The 21,671-nt window shown below is 32.3% G+C and overlaps 1 protein-coding gene and 1 long non-coding RNA gene across 2 annotated transcripts; both read right to left on the minus strand.

Moving 5' to 3' along the window:
• Nucleotides 1-1,151: 1,151 nt before the first annotated feature.
• Nucleotides 1,152-8,540, minus strand: LOC138311452 (uncharacterized). Its single transcript, XM_069252800.1, has 11 exons — nt 8,451-8,540; nt 7,902-7,998; nt 7,480-7,531; nt 6,933-6,967; nt 6,005-6,082; nt 5,425-5,501; nt 5,074-5,126; nt 4,642-4,717; nt 3,739-3,797; nt 3,405-3,476; nt 1,152-3,083 (listed from the first exon to the last, which is right to left on the minus strand). The coding sequence occupies exons 1-10, from the start codon at nt 8,468-8,470 to the stop codon at nt 3,418-3,420; spliced, it is 606 nt and encodes a 201-aa protein (XP_069108901.1). The 5' UTR covers nt 8,471-8,540; the 3' UTR covers nt 1,152-3,083; nt 3,405-3,417.
• Nucleotides 8,541-13,587: 5,047 nt separating this feature from the next.
• Nucleotides 13,588-21,386, minus strand: LOC138311445 (uncharacterized). Its single transcript, XR_011206661.1, has 5 exons — nt 21,247-21,386; nt 20,012-20,124; nt 17,745-17,861; nt 17,152-17,220; nt 13,588-13,684 (listed from the first exon to the last, which is right to left on the minus strand). It is a non-coding gene; the product is annotated as an uncharacterized lncRNA (long non-coding RNA).
• Between the last annotated feature and the right edge of the window lie 285 nt (nt 21,387-21,671).

Here is a 21,671-nt window from a genome sequence, read left to right on the forward strand (position 1 = left end):
GCAGAGTAAATCAGTCTCCAATTTAACCAAGAAAAGTCTGAATTTTGCAAGAAAACTTATGTTTTTCAAATCCCAAGCACTGAGGCACAGTTCACCTCATGCGGGGGTTACCCTTAATGACGTCACATATGACAATGATGGGGCACCACAGGCACCACATATCACGTTGTTATTGTCAGAGATATCCGGCAGAGTAAAATCAGTTTTCAATATAACCAAGAAAAGTCTGAATTTTGCAAGAAAAACTTATGTTTTTCAAATCCCAAGCACTGAGGCACAGTTCAACTCATGCGGGGGTTACCCTTAATGACGTCACATATGACAATGATTGGGCACCACAGGCACCACATATCACGTTGTTATTGTCAGAGATATCCGGCAGAGTAAATCAGTCTTCAATTTAACCAAGAAAAGTCTGAATTTTGCAAGAAAAACTTATGTTTTTCAAATCCCAAGCACTGAGGCACAGTTCACCTCATGCGGGGGTTACCCTTAATGACGTCACATATGACAATGATGGGGCACCACAGGCACCACATATCACGTTGTTATTGTCAGAGATATCCGGCAGAGTAAATCAGTCTTCAATTTAACCAAGAAAAGTCTGAATTTTGCAAGAAAAACTTATGTTTTTCAAATCCCAAGCACTGAGGCACAGTTCACCTCATGCGGGGGGTACCCTTAATGACGTCACATATGACAATGATAGGGCACCACAGGCACCACATATCACGTTGTTCTTGTCAGAGATATCCGGCAGAGTAAATCAGTCTTCAATTTAACCAAGAAAAGTCTGAATTTTGCAAGAAAAACTTATGTTTTTCAAATCCCAAGCACTGAGGCACAGTTCACCTCATGCAGGGGGGTGGGGGGGTTACCCTTAATGACGTCACATATGCCAATGATGGAGCACCACAGGCACCACATATAATGTATCACGTTGTTCGTTTCATTGACTGATAGGATAGTAAAACAATCTTCATTGCAACCAGAAAAATGTGATATCAGCGAAAGCATTGCTCTATTGACTGACGTCTTAATAGTTTATCAGTCTTGATAGATCATTCCATAGATATGATTTAATACAAGGTTGTCATTATTTTCCAGATACAGAAAACGTAAAGCCATCATATATGTGTGTCTATTTTTTTAATTATGATGCAAGTTTTAGATGAATTTTACATCAGACATGTATCCTTGGAAATAGCACACTTGAACAATATAGAAGAAATTCAAATTATCTCATAAATTATGCAGCAGTATAGTAAAACATTGTTCATAAAATTTTGTATATCATTTATATCTTCTATTTAAAAGTATTTGATATCACATCATGGTATCTAGATATTTATTTATTTCCGTTAGAAAATAAATCATCATCAGTGCAGTAAACTAGTGAAACTCTTATGATTGCAAGCCAAGTTACTTTTTATTCTATTTAGTTGGGTATTAGAAAAAGAATTTCCTGTATAAGAATTAAATTTCTGAAATTGGAAATTAATTTCCATTATCTGAATTTCCTATTCAGTTATTGGAAATTCTTATTCTGATTTCTCAAATTCTGTTATCTATATCAGGATTAAGTTATAAATTTTGACATTGGAAATTGTAATTCTGATATTGGAAAGTATGTTATTTTTCCCATGATATTAGAAATTCTAAATCGGATATCAAAATCAAAATTTTTAATATCAAAATTTTAATCTTCAATATAAGAAATAATCAACTATTTCTGATAATATTAATAGAATTTCCTGTAATGGAAACATAATGTTCCATATTAGAAATGCATTTTGTCACGTCGGAAAATCTTGAATTAAAAAAAAGCATGCTTAATTGCCTTTGAACTCATCTCCAATTGAATTCAAGTTACTCTAGCTACAAAATCAATGTTAATGTTTTTGCTTTAAGTTTAAGTTTTCAAAATTCAAATTTATCAGTACATGATAAAATACCTTGAAATACTTAATATTTTTTCATGAATAAGTTAAGGTATAAACTTCACTTTACCTGTTTGATTGCAACTCAAAAATCATGTTCCTTGAATTTATATATATTTGAAAATGATTAAACTTTTATTTTTACATTTTTGTCCTCAAAAGACAATTTACCTCAGCTTTACTCATATTGTATTGTATCAGGGTGGGAAAGTATAGTCTCACCCAATCAGGAGCGAGTAAAAAACACAATGATATAATAATGACAGATATTCGTAAGTGGTGTTACACATTTGACTCATTACGAAAATCGGCTGTCATTTGGTTACATATGCACAAATAAAGGAAATACAACTCTTGAGACGTTCCAAAAACATACAAAATATGTTACATGTATATACATATTTGTAAAAGAATATTTCTTATGAACAATTTCCATGATTGTTGCATGCATGTAAACAAAAATATGATGCTTTGACTAAAAGTATAGTAACTTCAGTATTTTCATTCAATTAATTGATTACATTTTGAAGTAAATCTGTCCATGCCCTGCAGTACCTTATACCAACAGAAATTTACTTAATTAATATTTAATGATATTAATCAAGATTGCATTATGCAATGAACAAAAGGACCTTGTATGTCCCATTTTTAACTATTCTAACAGAGAAACCTCTATGTTTATTCATGAATACACTTTAGAGATCCCAGAGGGATCTTATCGCCCACCAAGAATGATCTATGAAATATGACAGAGAATCTTTTCTCTGCTTTTCAAACTTTAACTATCAAAATCTAAAAATCAAAATCTAAAATGGTGGCCAGTCGGCCATCTTGTTTCCTCCCGTTGCTTACAAAAAGTGCATAAATGTCTCTATAACCGTTTTTGTTTTTATTTATGAATTCAAATGTAGTTGGTATGAAAGGCAGAAAACATAATGCTCTGTAAATGCAGTTACTTAAATCAACATAGATCTATTAGACTCCAACTTTTTAAGTGCACGTTTTGAGGCTTTCCTCCATGATTCTGACTCAGTTGATTTACATAAAGAAACTGCCTCTTTCCTTGGAACGGAGGACAACCCCATTACAATGCGGGTTATAGTCTCCTTGAAAAGTACCTGTCGTATGTAGAGCTCAGCATTTCTGAAATGTTAACACAAGTAAGCATTGATTATTGTTAATGGACAAAATATGGATATAATGCTGAGAGACATTGATAAGAGAACCAATGATAGATTATGAGGTTAATACTGACCAGGCCGATACCCGTGCCATTGTTTTTGACCAATCATGTCATAAAGATGAGTCTAATATCCACCATGAATAATTCAAAACCTTGATGTTTCAAAGTTTTTCTGCTGGTCCCATTGAACTTCAGTACATTGCAAAATCTTGTACTAAGTATAGAGGTTTGACTGTATGTGCAAGACAGACATTCAAGTATTAACTATTGGCAACACATACCCAGGTGAATCCTTCAAAAGATTAAGGAGACTGTCTTCAGCACCGCGTATGGTGTACCATTTACTGAACATGCTGCAAAAAATTAAAAGCAATGCAATTAAGGGAACTGTTCAATATGTTTTACCAGAACGCAGGTTATCAATAAGAACATGTAATAAATTTAAAATGAATTTCATTGAGTTGATTTTCTGGAATTACTTCATCACAATGAGGTACATTCATGTATTTAGAAATGAAATAAAATGCAATGTTCTTGTGAACATATACACAAATGAACATGAACACACATTAAGGGACTTAAATTTATAATTCATCATAATTTTGGAATATTTACCTCTTTTTGATTTCTTTGAGGAATGTCTGTCTAATCCAGATCTCCAAGGCCATGTATGCCTGCAATGGTTATGTGGTATTGATTTCAAAACCTTGGAAATGTTTAGCTCATGTGTATTTCAATAAATTTGGTGTTAAAAACAAAATGACAGGTATTTATATTTTGTTTGTTCTTCTCTTTCAGTGATTATCTTTTGTGTTTTGTGATATAGCATAAATACATGAGAAAGGTTTTCAACGCTTGAATTACATGGAGCAAGTGTATGCGTATAAGAAGTTTTATATGTCTGCATTTCCTTTTGTTTTGAAGACATTTTAATAATTATTGTACATTATCTGTATTTTTTTAAACGAAACAAAAATGTAGAATTGTGTTTTCGTTGGTAGTAATTGCAACACAATCAATATAAGACATTACTCTGCAGTCATGATAGACAGAAACATTACATTTGAGTGTTGATTAATAATGGTCCAGGAACAGATTTTGATCAGCAAAGGACGATGTGTGGTTTTGGCCCTTTCTTGAGCTCAAATTCAATATTTTACATGTTTGAGGACAAAAATGGTATGAACCATACATATTACTCTTGTCTATATTCCATAGAAAATAGAACAAGTTATGTGATATGTAGAATTTTTATATAAAACCCAAGAAATGAAAAACAAAATCTAACCTTTTGTCTTGAGCCAGTCATTTAGATTAGAATTATTACTAACATTTATGAGCAATATGGTTATTGGTTATGAATTGGTGGCATCACAAATGTTTGCAAATATCATGATATTTCAAAAATGGCCAAAGAAAGTATTACATCATATATTGTTAATGACTGAGAAATCATGACATTATAAAGTTTGTATCCAACTAAATAGAGTAATCATGTAAATGTTTGACTGATTATACCTCTGCAGAAAACTTCTGTATACCATATCCTCTTGTTGGTCTTCCTGGGCCCCGCAAAAATCCAGCATGAAAGACACTAGGAAATAATGTATTTATATGACACAAAATTGAAGATACAATTATTAAGTATAACGGTTGTGAATAATGCTTTACTAGATTGAAGATGACTGAAGATGGAATGGTTTTTTCCACATTGGAATGGAAATGTTTTTATCATACAATTGTATCTGTTTATAATTCAGTTTAGTTAATGATCAATGATCTTGTATTTACATTTATACATTGAAGATGTAATATACTTAACTGTGCATGTCCATTTGTGTCTCCTTCAGAAGAATACACTTACATGAATAAGTATATTTTATATGTGCATTAAATTTGTGGTTTAGGTGTAGCAATTATAAAAGGGGACCAACAAACAATAATTTATACCTCTTCTCCATGCCCGATGGGATTTTAGCCAGGGAGTCATATATGTTATGAAGCTGAAATTAAGAAGATACAAACATACAGATATTGTCCATGCTAACAACATTGTTTGATATATTTATACATTTATGTCTTTTAATAGCTTGGTTCAATTTTTCTAAATACATGTATCTACTGCATGAAGTCAGGGGGAGATTGCCCACATTCTGTCAAAAGTGAAAACATGCCATTTTGTCAATTTCAAGAAATTGCCTGAAATTCATTTGCATTTATAATGCACCTATGTATGCTTATACTATGCAATATGTGACATTTGTCTGTATTAAATTATTTAGTCATGCAATTGTTACTTACAGCATTTTCAATGTCTTCATTAGAATACGTTTCAATTGTACACCTTGGTCTTCCTCCTCCTCATTTATATCAGCATCCTGTCAATGGAAAAGGTATTATACTCGTAATTCATATGGGGAATAAAAACATTTCACCTGCGGTGAATAAAAACATTTCACCTGCAATGAACATTATTTGTCTGATGTAATTGTGATATTTTAGTGTGTTAATTCATTACGCAAGTGTTTATGAAATGGTTTAATAATCGAGATTATTTATTAAATTGTCTAGGACCATTTTATTGTTATATTTTCAGAGTGTGTATTTTTCTATATTTGATAACTAAAAGTAATACAACAGCAAAAATAGTTTTACATTAGTGGTAATGGACACCATGCAATTACTCCCAACGACGGCCAGGAATATTCAAAGAAGTTCCATATATTACTGTATCTTCATTTAGATCAATGGCTTTTTCATGGTTTCTTATTTTCTTTCTTATGATGATTTGAACACACATTATGATTCATGTCACATATATGAAATATCTGGTGAAATACTATTCAAGATAAATAACAAGATAAAACAACAAACGTGTTACCTGCTCTATCGTGAAAGGAGGTGTTGTCTCCAAATTAATGATGGGAATAGACATTTTCCTGTCCCATTCTTCATCAGCCTTTGAAAATAGTAAATGCATTGTAATACAGAAATCAGTTGTAGATCTTTTAGTAATAATATATATTCTTATGTAAGCATATGGCCATAGGTACAGGACAATACACACCAACCGGTTCACTTTTTTCAGACAACAGGCAAATCAGTCCTAGACCACTCCCTTTGACAATATCTCTACCGCTTATGGAAGAACTTTCCTCACAGGCACCAACGCTCAACACAGGGTCGTAAACAAGATGTCAGGACAAATACAGTCAGTTATTCTATCATTCGCTATTTAATCACTTATTACCATTGTTCAATGGGTGTAGCCGGTCCGGTACAAAAATAATGTCATCAGTATAGTACAAGTAGTTCAATTGACTGATCGCCAGGTGTAATATAACCACGCCTCATGCTCGCAAACGCACATGTTTCTATTCATTGTCGGAGCAGACATTGTAGCACACACAATACAAATCTAAAGTCACATGTGGTTTGAGTGACAGCTGGCCATCCGTAAATTTTATATGGGACTTTTCTCAATTAATGAATCTTCGGTTCGCAAAAGCATGTTATCCAATTAATGAGTTTTATCTATTCAAAGAAAACAATGTGAAAATCAACACTTAATTTGATGCATGGGTGTTAAAAATGACAGTAACTGATGAATATTCCAACCAAACTAATGTGTCGTAGTTATTTTTCTTTGCCATATGTCAATGAGTTTGTGATGTTATATATCTACAATAACTTACAACAAAGAATTGGTATTATGTTTGAATGTGTTCTCACATCTGCAGTAGAGGTTTCAATATTACCATATCCTATACATATACATGAATGTTAATCATTGTATGAAGTGGTCTTACCTGTTGTGACGGATTGTCTGTGAAATCATCATTGGCTGTCGAAAACAATGAATAATTTCTATTATTCATGGGAAAAAAAGGTGTAACATATGAAATGGAGCAACATAGATATACATGTAATTATATGCAATCAAATTTGAAGAATTATGTTGTGTACAATAAAAAACATTTCACTAACCTACTTTTTTTCATTGTACATGTAAGTAGTAATTGTAACAAAAAGAAATATATGATTTAGTGTGTTTGATATCATTAAATATTATTTTAAACTTTATAAAAATTGACAATGTCTGTTAATGTCTCATTTACAAAAAGTCAAATAACTTGATTTGAATAGTAACAGTTCCATTATCAAAATTAGATATTGATTAATTGATAATTCATGTAGACCATTTCCAATGAGATTTCAATATGTAAAAAAAAAAAAAATGTTTGTAATACACATAGCTATGGAAAGTGCCCCTTTATTTCTTTTATTAAGAATATAGTTTTTGATTTTCATATGTTTTTACATTTTGCATTGGATATTCAAAAAAGAAAAACTCACGCCTTAGTTGTTTGGGATTTTCCTCTTCATTGGATGTTGGCGTTTTCTTAGGCTGTAATAAAATGACTTAATTAGTTTTGTTTTCTTAAGATAGGGATCTTGGTAAATCACACATCATAACACAAGATAACAAATGGAACTGCAAATTATATACAAGGCATTCATGGCATTAACTTTTCTTAATTGATACCATATAAATTATCAAAAAGTGAATAAAACAAAGCTGGGTCAATTACAACAGGTCAACACTTAAGTCCCTAAATCCTGTATTTTTGTTTATATGTTTTAATAAATACATGTTTATTGCCATTTCAATTCACAATACCTTAACAAGTTAGACCTTAATATGATGTTATCAAAATTGCAGTGATTTTTGAGAATATGTAGTTGTTACTCTAGAGTAATAAAATCAGACTAAATACCTGGCATTCATGGCAGATAAAAACTGACGGTTCATCTGACAAGCCCAGGCACTCTGGGTGGTACCATTCTTCACACCTATTACATTGCCAGTACTTTCTGAAATAAGGAATTTAAATCGTATTATTATTGTATTTGTAAAATATTGGAATGAAGTGTTATTTGATTAATACACATGAGAAAGATTTTAGAAACAGCTATATATATTATAGGGCCTAATACAGTAAATTGTGTCAATTTTGATATCTTTTATATTTTGAAGTGGAAACATTGTTACATAAGTGTGTATAATACTAGATTCATAAAGGATATTTCGATAACATCAGTTCTGCAATCAATATCGACAATTATTACACATTAATATACACCATTTTCAGAAATAGGTTTTTATTCATTAATATAGTTAAAAAAACTAATGAATAATATTCTGTCAACTATAATCCCACACAATTTTATTGTTATGACACTATGAAATATTAAGCTGTATTATCCTCAACTGCTAAGCTATTAAACAGAAGCAACTAATAACTTTACAAAAGAGATATTCTTACCTGCCATCATTCTTTTCCATACAAATACAAAAAGTTCTATTGTTCCCTTTGATTTTGGGATACACAAAATATTTCCGTTTTTCCTACAACACACAGGAAATATCCATATTTTATAAAATGGTAAGATGATATTTTCCACATCTTCTAAGCTTCCATTGACATTGGCGAGATTGCGGACCCTTCTTCAAGCAATATTAGAGTATGATCAGCAGGAGCCAAATTGTTTGGTTGTATAATACAGGGACCAAGATTTAGACAGTTTTCATATATATCTATATCTATGTTGCCTATTCCTATGACGAATTCTCCACCCTAGCTTCTTTCCATCAATTGTTATTTGGAGCATTAAACAATCATTTATACCACCATTCTTACTTTTAACTTCCTTAGACGAATTCTCCTCGTTGGTCTCCTTATTTGATTAGAAGAGACATCTGATGGCTGTGACCCTTGAATCAGTCCAGATTGTTGTGGTGTTGTTTGATGATGTTCATCAGCTGCCACTTCCCAAGATGCAACTGTATCTTTACTCGTCTCCTGTGAAGCAGTAATCAAATTTGTACATGAATGCAGTTCTTACTAATATTGAATACACACACAGAAATGAAAATAATAAATGTCAAGCATTATCTATAAATAGACATTAAATACCATTGCTCAGTACCTGGGAATTACACCACATGGATGGGATTTAAAATTGCAACCCAAATGTGTTGCTTGTGCTGAACATTACACGATCATGTATACCATCATTCTTACTTTTAACTTTCTGAGACGAATTCTCAGCTCTGGCTTTGTTACATTTGTTATTTGGACAGGAGGATCTGTAACATATATATAGTTATCAATGCATTTCATTATTACTGTAGTATTGTTCACTCATCTGATAAAGAAAAAACATGTTTATGGTCATCAACTTTCACTGTGGTTTAAATATGTAAAATCTTGTTTCTGAATCCAATGTACTTATATTGCGGTCGATTTAATACCAATTAAGTTGCACAAGAACGATGTTAAAGTTAACAACCATACAATACAAGATAAAATTTCATGAATGATTAATTTAGTACAGTTCACAAATAAAACATATGTCCTTACCAGATGGTGTGTTGATAGACTGGGTTCCAGAGGTCAAGACTTGTGGTGTCTGAGACACTGAACCTGGTGCAGACATCATCTGGACACATGAATCTACAAGATATGTAATAGTACTACATATTATCATAAATTATTATTTCACAGTGTTATTGTCTAATTTTTAAAGAAGTTTTAATGGTCATTGAGATTTGAAGAATTTTATGTCAACATATATACTGATGTATCGGTCTTCAAGATTAAATGTCTGTAACCATTTCATCACCACAGTTGTCATCACAGTATTTGTCATCAATGTTACAGTAGGAAAAAATGAAAAACCAATAATAAAATTTTACTAGGCTGTTTTGTTAGAAATAAAAACATGATTATAATGTTTCTTTCCCTGTTGTGTATCTTTATATTTAACACTTTTTAACATTAAATAACTAACCATATCCACAACTCATTATTTTCAAGGCAATTCTCTTTCTTTCCTGAAGTACATCGCCTGCTGACCATGTCAGTAGTAGTCCTAAGTTGTTTATGAAGTTTTCAGCAAACTGTACAATTCAAGTATAAACACATTCTTATATAATTATATAAGTATATAAAAAAGTATATTAAAAATAATTCATGCCATATTGAACCTGTATTTCATTTCATCTTGAAATAAATAAAATTGTTGTCTTTTAAGATAATGATTTAAAGGTGATAAAAACAGAACGGACATGGAAAATGAGATAATACGCTAGAAACATTTGTAATGCCTATCTAAACATATACCAGTCTGATATATTTATTGTACTTATATTTTGTCTCTAAATAGTAAAATTAATGAAAGCAATCTTCACATCTTTTCGACGACATATTTTTTTCTATGACTTACCTCCCTTGAGTTCCGATGAGTTGTGACGTCATCTGAGACAATCAACTACCGGAAGCCGGTGTGCCGATCGCGGAACTGTCAACATGCATGTGCATTTTAGCCACATGTCTTAGTACTTACGGAAATACACACGGAGAAAAATATGTTATATTTCGACTTATTGGGGTAGCGTGATTTATCCCCTACATAATGACACATTATTGACGTCATAACCTATGAAATGACGTCACTACATGTAAATAATGATGTCATTAATGTCGCGGGTACATATGTCATGTGGCTTATGGTGTGCCAGGGGTTAAACCACGAATGAATAAGTAGTTCTTTCCTATTCAGTCCACCCTGGAGTAATACGACTGTGCATGTATGTAATTTATAGTTTACACATAAAATTAACCGAGGAGTTTTGATATACATAGAATCTACTGGTAATTTTATGAGCGAAATAAGATCGTAGCGAAAATGGACAATTATTGGGGCCCACCTCTTTAGACCTACGTTTTAATAGAAAATCATCTGTTACAAACATACGGAGACATGAAAAATACATGCAGATTAAAAGAAAAAAATCAATAATTTATAAGTTGTGTCCTTTTGCCCCCCATTTTCCTCGACTGAAATGTTCTCAAAATGCGCATTAAAAATAAAAGAGGTCCTTCTGCACATTTTTCATACTTCATTTTAGGGATTTTCATATTCATTTTGGGTTACACAACAATGTGCCGGTGGTGTGAAACATGTATGTTCAGATCTAGTCCGCTAAACCTGCTCATATCATTAGGCTTTTTTAAATTTTTTTTTTGCCTAATATATAGGGGGAAAAAAAGCCTAATAATATAGGCAGGTTTAGCGGACTAGTTCAGATCGAGCAGGGTTGCATAATGATATGACGACATTCACAGTTATCATTATTTAATTGCAGGAATTTAAATTCGAAAAATTACCATGTTAAGAACGCTCTAAAGTCATCAAAATACATCGTATAACTCATCTCAGCAATCATAAATACATTTAGTAATATTTTTCCTTCTCGGGGGAGACCTTAGGACCCCCAAAAAACAAAATATCTCGCCTTAAGCCCTCGCAAAATCATCAAAATACATCGTGAAACTCATATCTCAGTCATTCTAAATTGTAATATCTTTATCAGGGTCTCCCCCGAACCCCCAAAACACCACAATGCTCGCAAATTTGGCCAATTTTAGTACTCATTAATTTCCTGTTATACATAGTACACTTGCGTATATATATGTAGAATGCGAATTTTACCGTTTTTTTTTTTTTTTTTATTTAGACCCCTAGATCGTCTCATAATGGTCAATAGGCTATCTAGTGTGCTGTGGTCTGTGCGTTATACTTTTAAAATTTACTAAGGTCGACAGGTTTCTTATTTCCAAAACTCCGCACGGTTAGAAAATATAATGAAGCGGTCTTGTAAATGATTTGTGTTTTATAAGAAATTAATGTTGTTTCATGGTCCTGTGTTAGTTGAACTATTACATGTGTATCTTGTCCACGAGTAACATGTCATCCATATTAGGTCATTGTGTCTAGTTTCTGTGTTTTGTGTCCCGTCTTTTTTTATCGGCCGTGCGTGTATTGTTACTACTGTACATGTTATTCTATTTCGTACACATCCGTAAAACTCATTATAGAACTTTAAGAAAATAAATAAGTCTAGCCCTTTCTGTGCGGTGTTCTGAAAGATTAAGCTTCAAATAGGAAATATAGAGGTGTGCAGTACGTACATAAGGCGGGATAGGGGCACGTTTATCGCGGGTATGATAGGGTTTTGGATAGGGTATGAGGGATGGCGGGTTTTTTTTTTATAAATATGCATTATATGTACATGTATGTGCATGTAGCATGTAGTCTCATTGTAATTTGGGTCCATTTTCTTGTAAAGTTATATTTCTTCTTGTTGGTTTAACTTTAAAGTCTATGTTTTGAGTTTTAAGTTACAGACAAAAGTCAAGCGCAACCCCCTTGAACCTGAGTCAGTTGCACACACGTACACGGTGTCAAATGGCTTTTAAAGATGCTCCCACCGCCGACAGAGCATAAATGATATTCACCATTTGAACAATAATTGGTGTTTAATCGTGTATATATATGTCTAATTAACACAAACAATAATATAGAATAATTTATTTCGCCTTTGGTGCATGCGCAATCAGTACTTCATTCCATATAGGATATAGTAACACGGATTTTTTTCGGGATGCAATTAATTATATTTCATGTTTTTAACTTGAAGTAAAATTAGAAGCTCACAAACTGTTCAATGGTGGTAATGGTGTAAAGTAAGTAACTTTTGTAACTGAAGAAAAATACTAAATCGTCTGCTCCTGTTTTTGATAGTTAAAATTTACCATTTGTCAGCGGCGGAGCATCTTTAACATACTGAACATAACAATTTTATAGCCCAGAATATGACGATAAGAATGAGTAAGCTATCGTTTTTATTATATCATTGTATGTTATAGATTATATATTATATAACGGATTCATTTCCACTATTCAATATAGCAACTACACGTAGCGCGACTGTTTTAAATATCTATAATCGCCAATACCGCAACACTGCCCCATTGAGTTTCCCGGCTCTTGTCACAGCTGTTGGTCTCAGATGACGTCACGAATCTACGGCCACCTGGTGATATCAGGGGCGATAAGCGATGCGATCGTTCTAGACAAGGGTCGTTGTGGACTTCGTTTCAAGCACATTTTATGGAAATTACGTCAAATACAACCTGTATTTTTTGTTGGAAATCATAAAGTGCACCACAATAAACAAATATCAACACAAAAATAGCATATTTAAAATCTGTTTTTATCACCTTTAAAGTGGAAAAATGTAACAGCTTCATTTCCCATATAAGGATGCCCCTTTTGAGGCTAGAAGAATCAGCAAAAGCAATGGTTACCTTTATCTAACAATTCAAAGTAAATATCTTCTTTTCCCATAATTGGCTCATTACCTGGCTGTCACCATATTTAAACTATTTGTTTTCCATCTCAGGATTGTCTCTGACTATCCCATATATGAAAACAAAACAAATTAATGAAAACATGATGATTAAACTAAACGAAGTGGGAGAATGTCTAGTAAACAATACTGTATTCATTTCTTTAATACTAACTGTTTTAACTACAAGCTGTATTATTAGATACCTTCAGGACATAAATTCCACAAGACACGCTGTCAAATTGTCTTGAGTGGGGAAGAGTCGTGAGTGTCCACTCCTGAATATCAGCGTCTATGAAGTTGCTGAAGAGGCAAATCAGTCTTAATTATCATCAAATTCATTAAATCTCATTGTGAATCTATCATAATTTGTTGATGTCATGGACAGCATTTCATGTGATTATTATGGTAATCATTAATTACAAAGTATCAATCAACTACCAGTTCTAACTTTCCATGTTATTATTTTAGTAAAAACAACTTCATAACTTTTTCCTATTAATACCACTTGGTATATAAAAAGAGCCTTCAGTATACATGGTCAAAGATGCCATTTATTTCAACAAAAATATTGATAATGCATAATATCTTATCATGTTAAAATTTCTATTAAAATTTAATGAAAATTTTTAGGGCATCCAATGCAACTTTATGGTCCATAACCCATATTGTAATAATGGTACATCCCTTTTAAAGTCAGGTGCAGGTATCTTGTTCAGATGTAGAGTAGGCACATCTAATACTGTATAAGTATTATTGAGACAAGTACTATTGATATCCCTTCATTAATTTACCGTAGGTGGAATAGCACTTTTATTATTTTGTAACAACGGGGCATAACTCTTCACAAAAGGCCCAATGGGCCTTAACGGTCAAATGATTATTAATACAATGCACAATACAACAAATAGTAGCAATGAAGTATGCATTAGTCATTAAAGACTTATATCCAATTTTATCTGTGAGACCTTAAATGAAGGTAGGGTAATTTGCATTGGATATACTTGGTAGCGAATCATCCCAGCATGTTACATGCCCAATATCAGATCTATAGTGCTCTTAGTTATAGACAATAGGTCAATTAAACATTATACAGTTGGTTCAAGCCTTATCAGTCAACAGTCAAAACTCTTTCTCAGAGGTGTTGGGATCAACCTCATAAACTGTTTCCCGAGGCCAGAGACCGAGGGAAACACTTTATAGGTAAAATGGTCCCAACATCTCTGGGAAAGAGTTTTGACTGTTGAATGGTATCGCATTATTAACAACTATGTTGTTACCTATAAAACTTATAAATCTTAAACTTATCATAGCTTGTGCAGAGAAAGACATGTCAAAAGAATATTTGGGTCTGGCATGCCGGTGTTTATGACAGCTAAAGTTCCTCGCCGGTCAACAGCCAAATTATAGTTTGTGAGAATTTGTATTTGTAATGATATTCAAGCAGTTTGATATGAAAACAGTCAAAATATTGATAAAGAGAGTTCCTATTTGAACCATGTAACATTTGAACAAAGTTGGTAGCCCTTATCAGTACCATCGACTTTTCTGTTATTTAGAAGGAGTCTTTTGAACGGAACGTACAGCAGACAGCACACAATAATGGAAAAGGCATGAGGAAACCATGTTTGAGGTTTCAGATATCTGTTTCTTACACAATGCACATCAACTCTGTGGAAGGATTATTGCCACCAAATGTTATTGAAATCCCTCCCTTGTTTAATAAGTTTAGAAGTAGTACTGACATGCTACAGTGAATAGCATATAAAACACCATCCTCGAGCTCCCTTCCCAACTTTTTGATCTATTCTATTTAAGTTAGATTGCAATTATTGATATTCCATTCAGAGTTTATTGTATTTTTATGCATGTATGTAAGCATTCAGTAATTTAACCATTCATCAATCAATCAGTAGTTATATAATAGGGAAACAGTATCAACTAAGACGAAAAACACTAAGTCTCCCTAAGTCTCAGTTGAGTGTAAACAACCGATTCAGGCCAGGATGACTATAATATATAAATAACAACAAAGACTATAGAACAATAACAAAAAGTCTTCCCAATATCATAGGGGTTGAATGAGACTAGTTAATTCTGGAAATAGCAAGCACAGATACAGGAGATGCAGTGACCTATGTGGTGTGATCAAGGGCATGTTGTTAGCATTTCATCAATGTTAATTAATGAAAATTGACATTAAATATTTTATTGTATCATGCATATATGGTACTAAAATGCAACAAAAGATCAACGACTCAATCGCCCACTAAATGATGTTGAAGATTTGTAATCATTGTGGATATCATTCATCTGCAGTTTAATGATAACATATTGATTTTCTCGTCCAATAATTGAATCATAGGACTTTAAATTCAAAACTTATCTCACAATTTGTAATGTCGTAAAAAAAGGGTATACAAAAATAATCTGTGTTATAAAAAAGCTACTCGCATTGCAAATGACTTTTTTAATTATGCACCAGACTTGTTGTTATCTGTTAATACTAATTTTTGACTTCATGTTGAAAGGGTTTGTTGGCCTTTAAGTACAATACGTATACAATATCTTTCATGAGTATTAAATAGCCCTTATCGTCATGTCATTTTAGCTTGATTGGCATCTTGCATAAATCTGATTTTTTATCAACAGTTCTGAATCCTTTCATAAATTATCTTTGTTTTTATAATCAATAGCCTAGATTTTGTAAACTCAAATAAAGTGCTTGGTGGTCATGTGATCCCATTATACGAGTTTTCAGTAATAGCTCAAAATAAAACCAATAATTTTTCATGGTGGAAAATATGAAGACAAACCACAGCTGCAACTGTTTTGATTAATATTACGATTTTCGTTTTTGAAAATCATTAAAAGAAACCAAAATATCTGTGACCTAAATTCTCATTTTTTAATCCCTCTCTTCATTGATAGCTATTTTCTGGAACTCATAAATGCAGTTCGTACCCCTGTGAACATTATACAGTTAGATGACTTGATTAATCACAAATAACACAGAGAAATAACAAGAAGGCCATCCCCGCTCCCGCACACTCCATTAACCTCACTCAAAAATTATCATGCACAAAAATTAAACACAAAAACAAACTTGAAAGAAAAAGAAAAACATTGTTTATACAATGCTTATATATTGACTACTTAGTGGAAATTTAACTTGTTCTTCAATATTATGTTCCCGCCAACTGGTAAAATGCATTCCAATCAAACGACATGAAAATGCTAGTGTTTAACTAAAATTGTCCGCAAAATGTACAGTATAAATTTCACATTTGAAATTCAATTTTAATTCATTTGTTTTTTCTTATATCAAAATACCATGATTAAATAACCAATAAAAACATTAACAACTAAAATATACTCTATTACAAACCACCGAGAACTTGAAGGTAATGTATAAAGACATTTTCAATTTCTCCCATTGGGTTGATATAAACAACTTTGCTTTTGCTGAGGTTTTATTATCTATACATCAAATAACAATTCTAGTTAATTTTGTAATATACAATCAGGCATTAAATTTTAGAAAGGGCAAATCAAAATATAATTTATTAATAAATAGACACTGTATACTCTTTAATGAAGATACATACTTTTTCTATTACAGTTCTTCTTTTTCTGCTTCTCTAGCTAATGAAAATCATTTTTTCCATCCAACTACACAATCTACCACTCACATAGTGCAACATCATAGTAGGACATCTTAAAAGGCTTCTACTTTTAACTAGGAGAGATTTATAACAAAACATACATACCATCAAAACCCAATGATGTCCTCCTTCATTTACAGCAGCTATGCAGGCATCATACTTTTGGAAATTGTCCTGCAATTCATTTAAAGGTATGCGTACCATAATTTACTGGGCGAAAATTTTGACATGTTTTTTTTTCTTCAGTAATTTATTGAAAACTATATAATTTGATGAATTACAGTACGCTGTAAAAAAAAACCCATTCAAATCACCACAGACAAATTTCTATGATGCCTGATTAACATTAGTTCTAACACATACTTTTTGCACTGTAAAACTAAATGTTTCCATGTTTTATGCACATTTGGATCAAAACATACATGCATAAATCACTTTAAAATTACCAAATAATACTGAAACAATGTGAAATGAAAGTGTAGCCCAACATGTTTGCTACATGGTCAGACCATATAGATTCATTTCACTGTATTATAGACGTAAATTATAATGATATAATTAGATCTTCTTCAATCGACAATGTCGGGATGAAACTAACATTGCCAGCCTAAATATTTTACAATGTTATATTTTTCAACAAAATACTTTACATTATTTCACATTTTTCCTAACCTTATTAAATAAATATCAATGCATACCAGTGACAAAAATCTGCTTCTCTGTCCACGGCCTTGAAATAGAGCAGTAGCCACCACACTGTCAATATGTAGGTAATTGGTGCCATCGGTCAGGATAGTCAAGTAAGCATCTATCACCTAAATGCAATTGCATTAAATGTATTCTATATCGGTTTCATTCATATGTCATATGTAAATGTATTCTATATCGTTCATTCATATGTCATATGTAAATGTATTCTATATCGGTAATCATTCATATGTCATATGTAAATGTATTCTATATCAGTTCTATTCATATGTCATATGTAAATGTATTCTATATCAGTTTCTATTCATAGTCATATGTAAATGTATTCTATATCAGTTCATTCATATGTCATATGTAAATGTATTCTATATCGGTTCATTCATATGTCATATGTAAATGTATTCTATATCGTTCATTCATATGTCATATGTAAATGTATTCTATATCAGTTCATTCATATGTCATATGTAAATGTATTCTATATCAGTTCTATCATATGTCATATTGTAAATGTATTCTATATCGGTTCATTCATATGTCATATGTAAATGTATTCTAATCAGTTCATTCATATGTCATATGTAAATGTATTCTATATCGTTCATTCATATGTCATATGTAAATGTATTCTATATCGGTTCATTCATATGTCATATGTAAATGTATTCTATATCGGTTCATTCATTCATATGTCATATGTAAATGTATTCTATATCGGTTCATTCATATGTCATATGTAAATGTATTCTATATCAGTTCTATTCATATGTCACCTGTGTGCTTGTAACTCCTTAGAGATTTAACTTTATAATAGTCTTTTGGTCAAATATTCTCTGTTTGTTACTGTTATGGAAATAGATAATAAATGAGTGAATACAAAAGAAATAAATACTAAAGATAAATTGAAAACTACATACAAGGCCATTGATATGTAAACGGGTTATAACAACTATTTATACAAATGTTGCTCCATCCTATCCAGGATTGATTAAGCCCTATATTCACAATTTGGAATTAATGAATTTGGCAAAGAGAAATAAGTATTAAAAGTATTGAAGGCTAGGAATATGGAGTAACATCATGAGAGTTTGTGAACATGGATAACTGTATTAAACCGTCATGGAATATTTATATACTTGCTTAAAAAACCATTAGATCCCAGAGGGGTCTTGGCGCAAACCATTGCATGATCACCATCAATCAAATGATTGATGGATTTTTTTTTGTTCTCTTCTCTTCTTTCCCTTCTGTCTTTTTGTTTTATTATCAGTCCCACAATTGGATATAAGAAGGGACTATGATAAAGTTTTTTGAACTTTGAGGAATATTACTGATTGTGATGAGCCATGTAAACTATGTTTTTCCCAATCAGATTAACTTGGCATAAGAATCTCCAGGGTTCACTTGTATAACAAAATCTCAAGATTTTGGAAATCTCAGTCCACGTTATATTTTATAAATGCATGTGAACCCTGGATATTAACTGCATTAATCAAGAGTTACAGTGTTCAATAAAACCAAAATAGCGACATCAAAATTCAGCTGATGCAATCCAAGATGGCTGCCTGATGGCCATAATGTTTTCCAATCATTCCCAAAATCAGCATGACACTCTGAGGGACCAAGAGAACTATGCATGTAAAATTTGAGAAATATCCATCAAGTACTTCTTGAGAAATAGCGGTAACAATCATCAACTGCCAAAATCCAAGATAGCTACTTAGTGGCCATCTTGATTTTTTCAGCCAGACACTTTGAGAGACCAGGGGACCATGCATGTAAAATTTGAGAATGCCTGTTAAGTTCTTCTTGAAAAATAGTGGCAACAAGAATGGTTTACGGACGGAGGACGGACGACGTACGACGGACGTGACGGATCACAGACTAAAGGTGATTTCAAAAGCCCACCATTTGATGATGGTGGGCAAAAACAAACTAAAGAAAGAAAAGCAAAACCCAACTTTATATGTGATCTCACCTAGATAAATATACAAAGTTATTATGAAGCTGATGGATTCAATTGTAATTTTTTTAGTAACTATTGCACAAATAAGTTCATACCAAACAAAACACAACCAGTACACCCCCCATACTCCATAAGCCATTTAGAGTGTCTTACTAATTTCTTTGTATATCATAAATTGTATGTTAATACATGCTATTATAACACACAAAAAATGTTCAACACTTCCAATTCCTAGACAAAAGAAACTTTAACTGGCTTTCTAAAAATTACAACTTCACGTTAAGCACTCACCTCATCAGATAGCGTTGTTTTTAGGAAATGAATGCTTCTACGACTTATGTTGTATGGACCAATCTGGACAAGGAGTTCATCGTCTGGGGCATTCTTCCATATCTCCTGAAGCACTGCAACATATTTGTTTAGTTTTATTTTTGTTTTTCTTTAAAATAACTTTACTCGAGATAAACATAGATGACCACATACAACACACCATTCATACATTTTTTTTTTTTAAATTAACATACGTATCTTTATGCTTTGGGAATTTTAGCATCAAAAACTCTGTCACAACTTCTGTCTGACGATTGAAAGAGGGATCTTTTCTCTGCTTTTCTCTTTTACTTTTTTTTTCTCCTGTCTTTTTAAATGTTAATTGCACTAAGCATAAACATATTTCAATTGTCAAATCTAATATGTTCACTGTTCGCCATTGTTGTGCTTTGATTTAATTCAAAATGGATATGTAAAACTCAGGACCAAGAGGACCCTACAAGTTGAATCAGAGGAGTCTTACACCTCTTAAAAGTGACAAGTTGGCTGCTTATTCGTCAATTTGTTTCTTTCTTATGTACAAAATGTACTTGAAAATCAATCTTAACAGTTATAGAGATACCTCATTAGCATTTTATTAAGAAATAGCAATTAAACTAACTTTTCCTATCATAATTCATGATGGCTACTTTTCACACATTATGTTGTCTGATTGTTCCACAATTGCAATGTGCACTACTAAGGTCAAAAGGGAACCAATATATTAAAATTGAGATGCATCCCTTTAGTACTTTCTGAGAGTTAGGGGTAACTTCTTCAAGATCAATATCCAAGATGGTAGTCTGTCAGCCATCCAATTGATCACAAAATGCAATATACATAACTGGGTACAAAGAGGAACCCATGCATGAAATTTGAACAGATCCCTTCCATACTTTTCAGGAAATAACGGATACAAACTTTAACTATGAAAATACAAAATGACTACAAAATCTTGTTGACTGATTAGTTGACTGATATGAAACTTGATAAAAAGAGGTATCAAAATTTGTTAACAGATGGAAGGACAGACAGATGATGGACTTTGCACTAAAAGCCAATTTGGATGGCTCACCATCTGACAAATGTATCCTTTAGTTGAACTTTAAAGATGCTCATGGATATACCATACAGGACTACTTAGTTAATGCATATATGTGTTTTTTAGTTAAAATGTGTCACTGCATCAGGTATTTTGGATAACAATTTTCAAATACCTTTTTCCTCAGAAGAATATTCTATGTTTCCAGACTCTGCTGCAACATGAGGAACATGTGTTTCTTCTTTAGTAGCAGTTCTTTCCACTGTTTTCTTTTGACATCTCTTTTCTTTTTAATTCCCTGCCTAATGGATGTCCTCTTCCATTTCCTTTTCCTACCCATGGTGAGTCCTGACACCTTCACCACTTTCTGATCCATGAAGGCTGAAACTTCCTGTAACCTATTAGTAGTACAGCCTCCATTTGATTGACATCTGTGATCAGATACAAACCATTTTCTATCAATCTGATCTGTTCTATGCAGTCTCGCCTGCAGGACTTCTCAGTAACAAGTGTATTACTAAGATTAGTGTCTTGCTCCATAGCTGTCGATGTATCATCAATGTCTACGGGACAAGTGGTATCAAATACACTCTCATCTAA

This window comes from Argopecten irradians, unplaced genomic scaffold, assembly GCF_041381155.1.
Source record: "Argopecten irradians isolate NY unplaced genomic scaffold, Ai_NY scaffold_0024, whole genome shotgun sequence".
Lineage (NCBI taxonomy): Eukaryota > Metazoa > Mollusca > Bivalvia > Pectinida > Pectinidae > Argopecten > Argopecten irradians.

What these genes read in the sequence shown, in the direction of transcription:
- LOC138311452 (XM_069252800.1), bottom strand. Translation starts at nt 8,470, where the DNA reads ATGGAAAAGAATGATGGCAG. An exon ending in ATGAAGACATTGAAAATGCT is followed by an intron (nt 5,127 to 5,424) that starts GTAAGTAACAAT and finishes TCTTAATTTCAG; the next exon opens with CTTCATAACATATATGACTC. An exon ending in CCATCGGGCATGGAGAAGAG is followed by an intron (nt 4,718 to 5,073) that starts GTATAAATTATT and finishes ATTATTTCCTAG; the next exon opens with TGTCTTTCATGCTGGATTTT.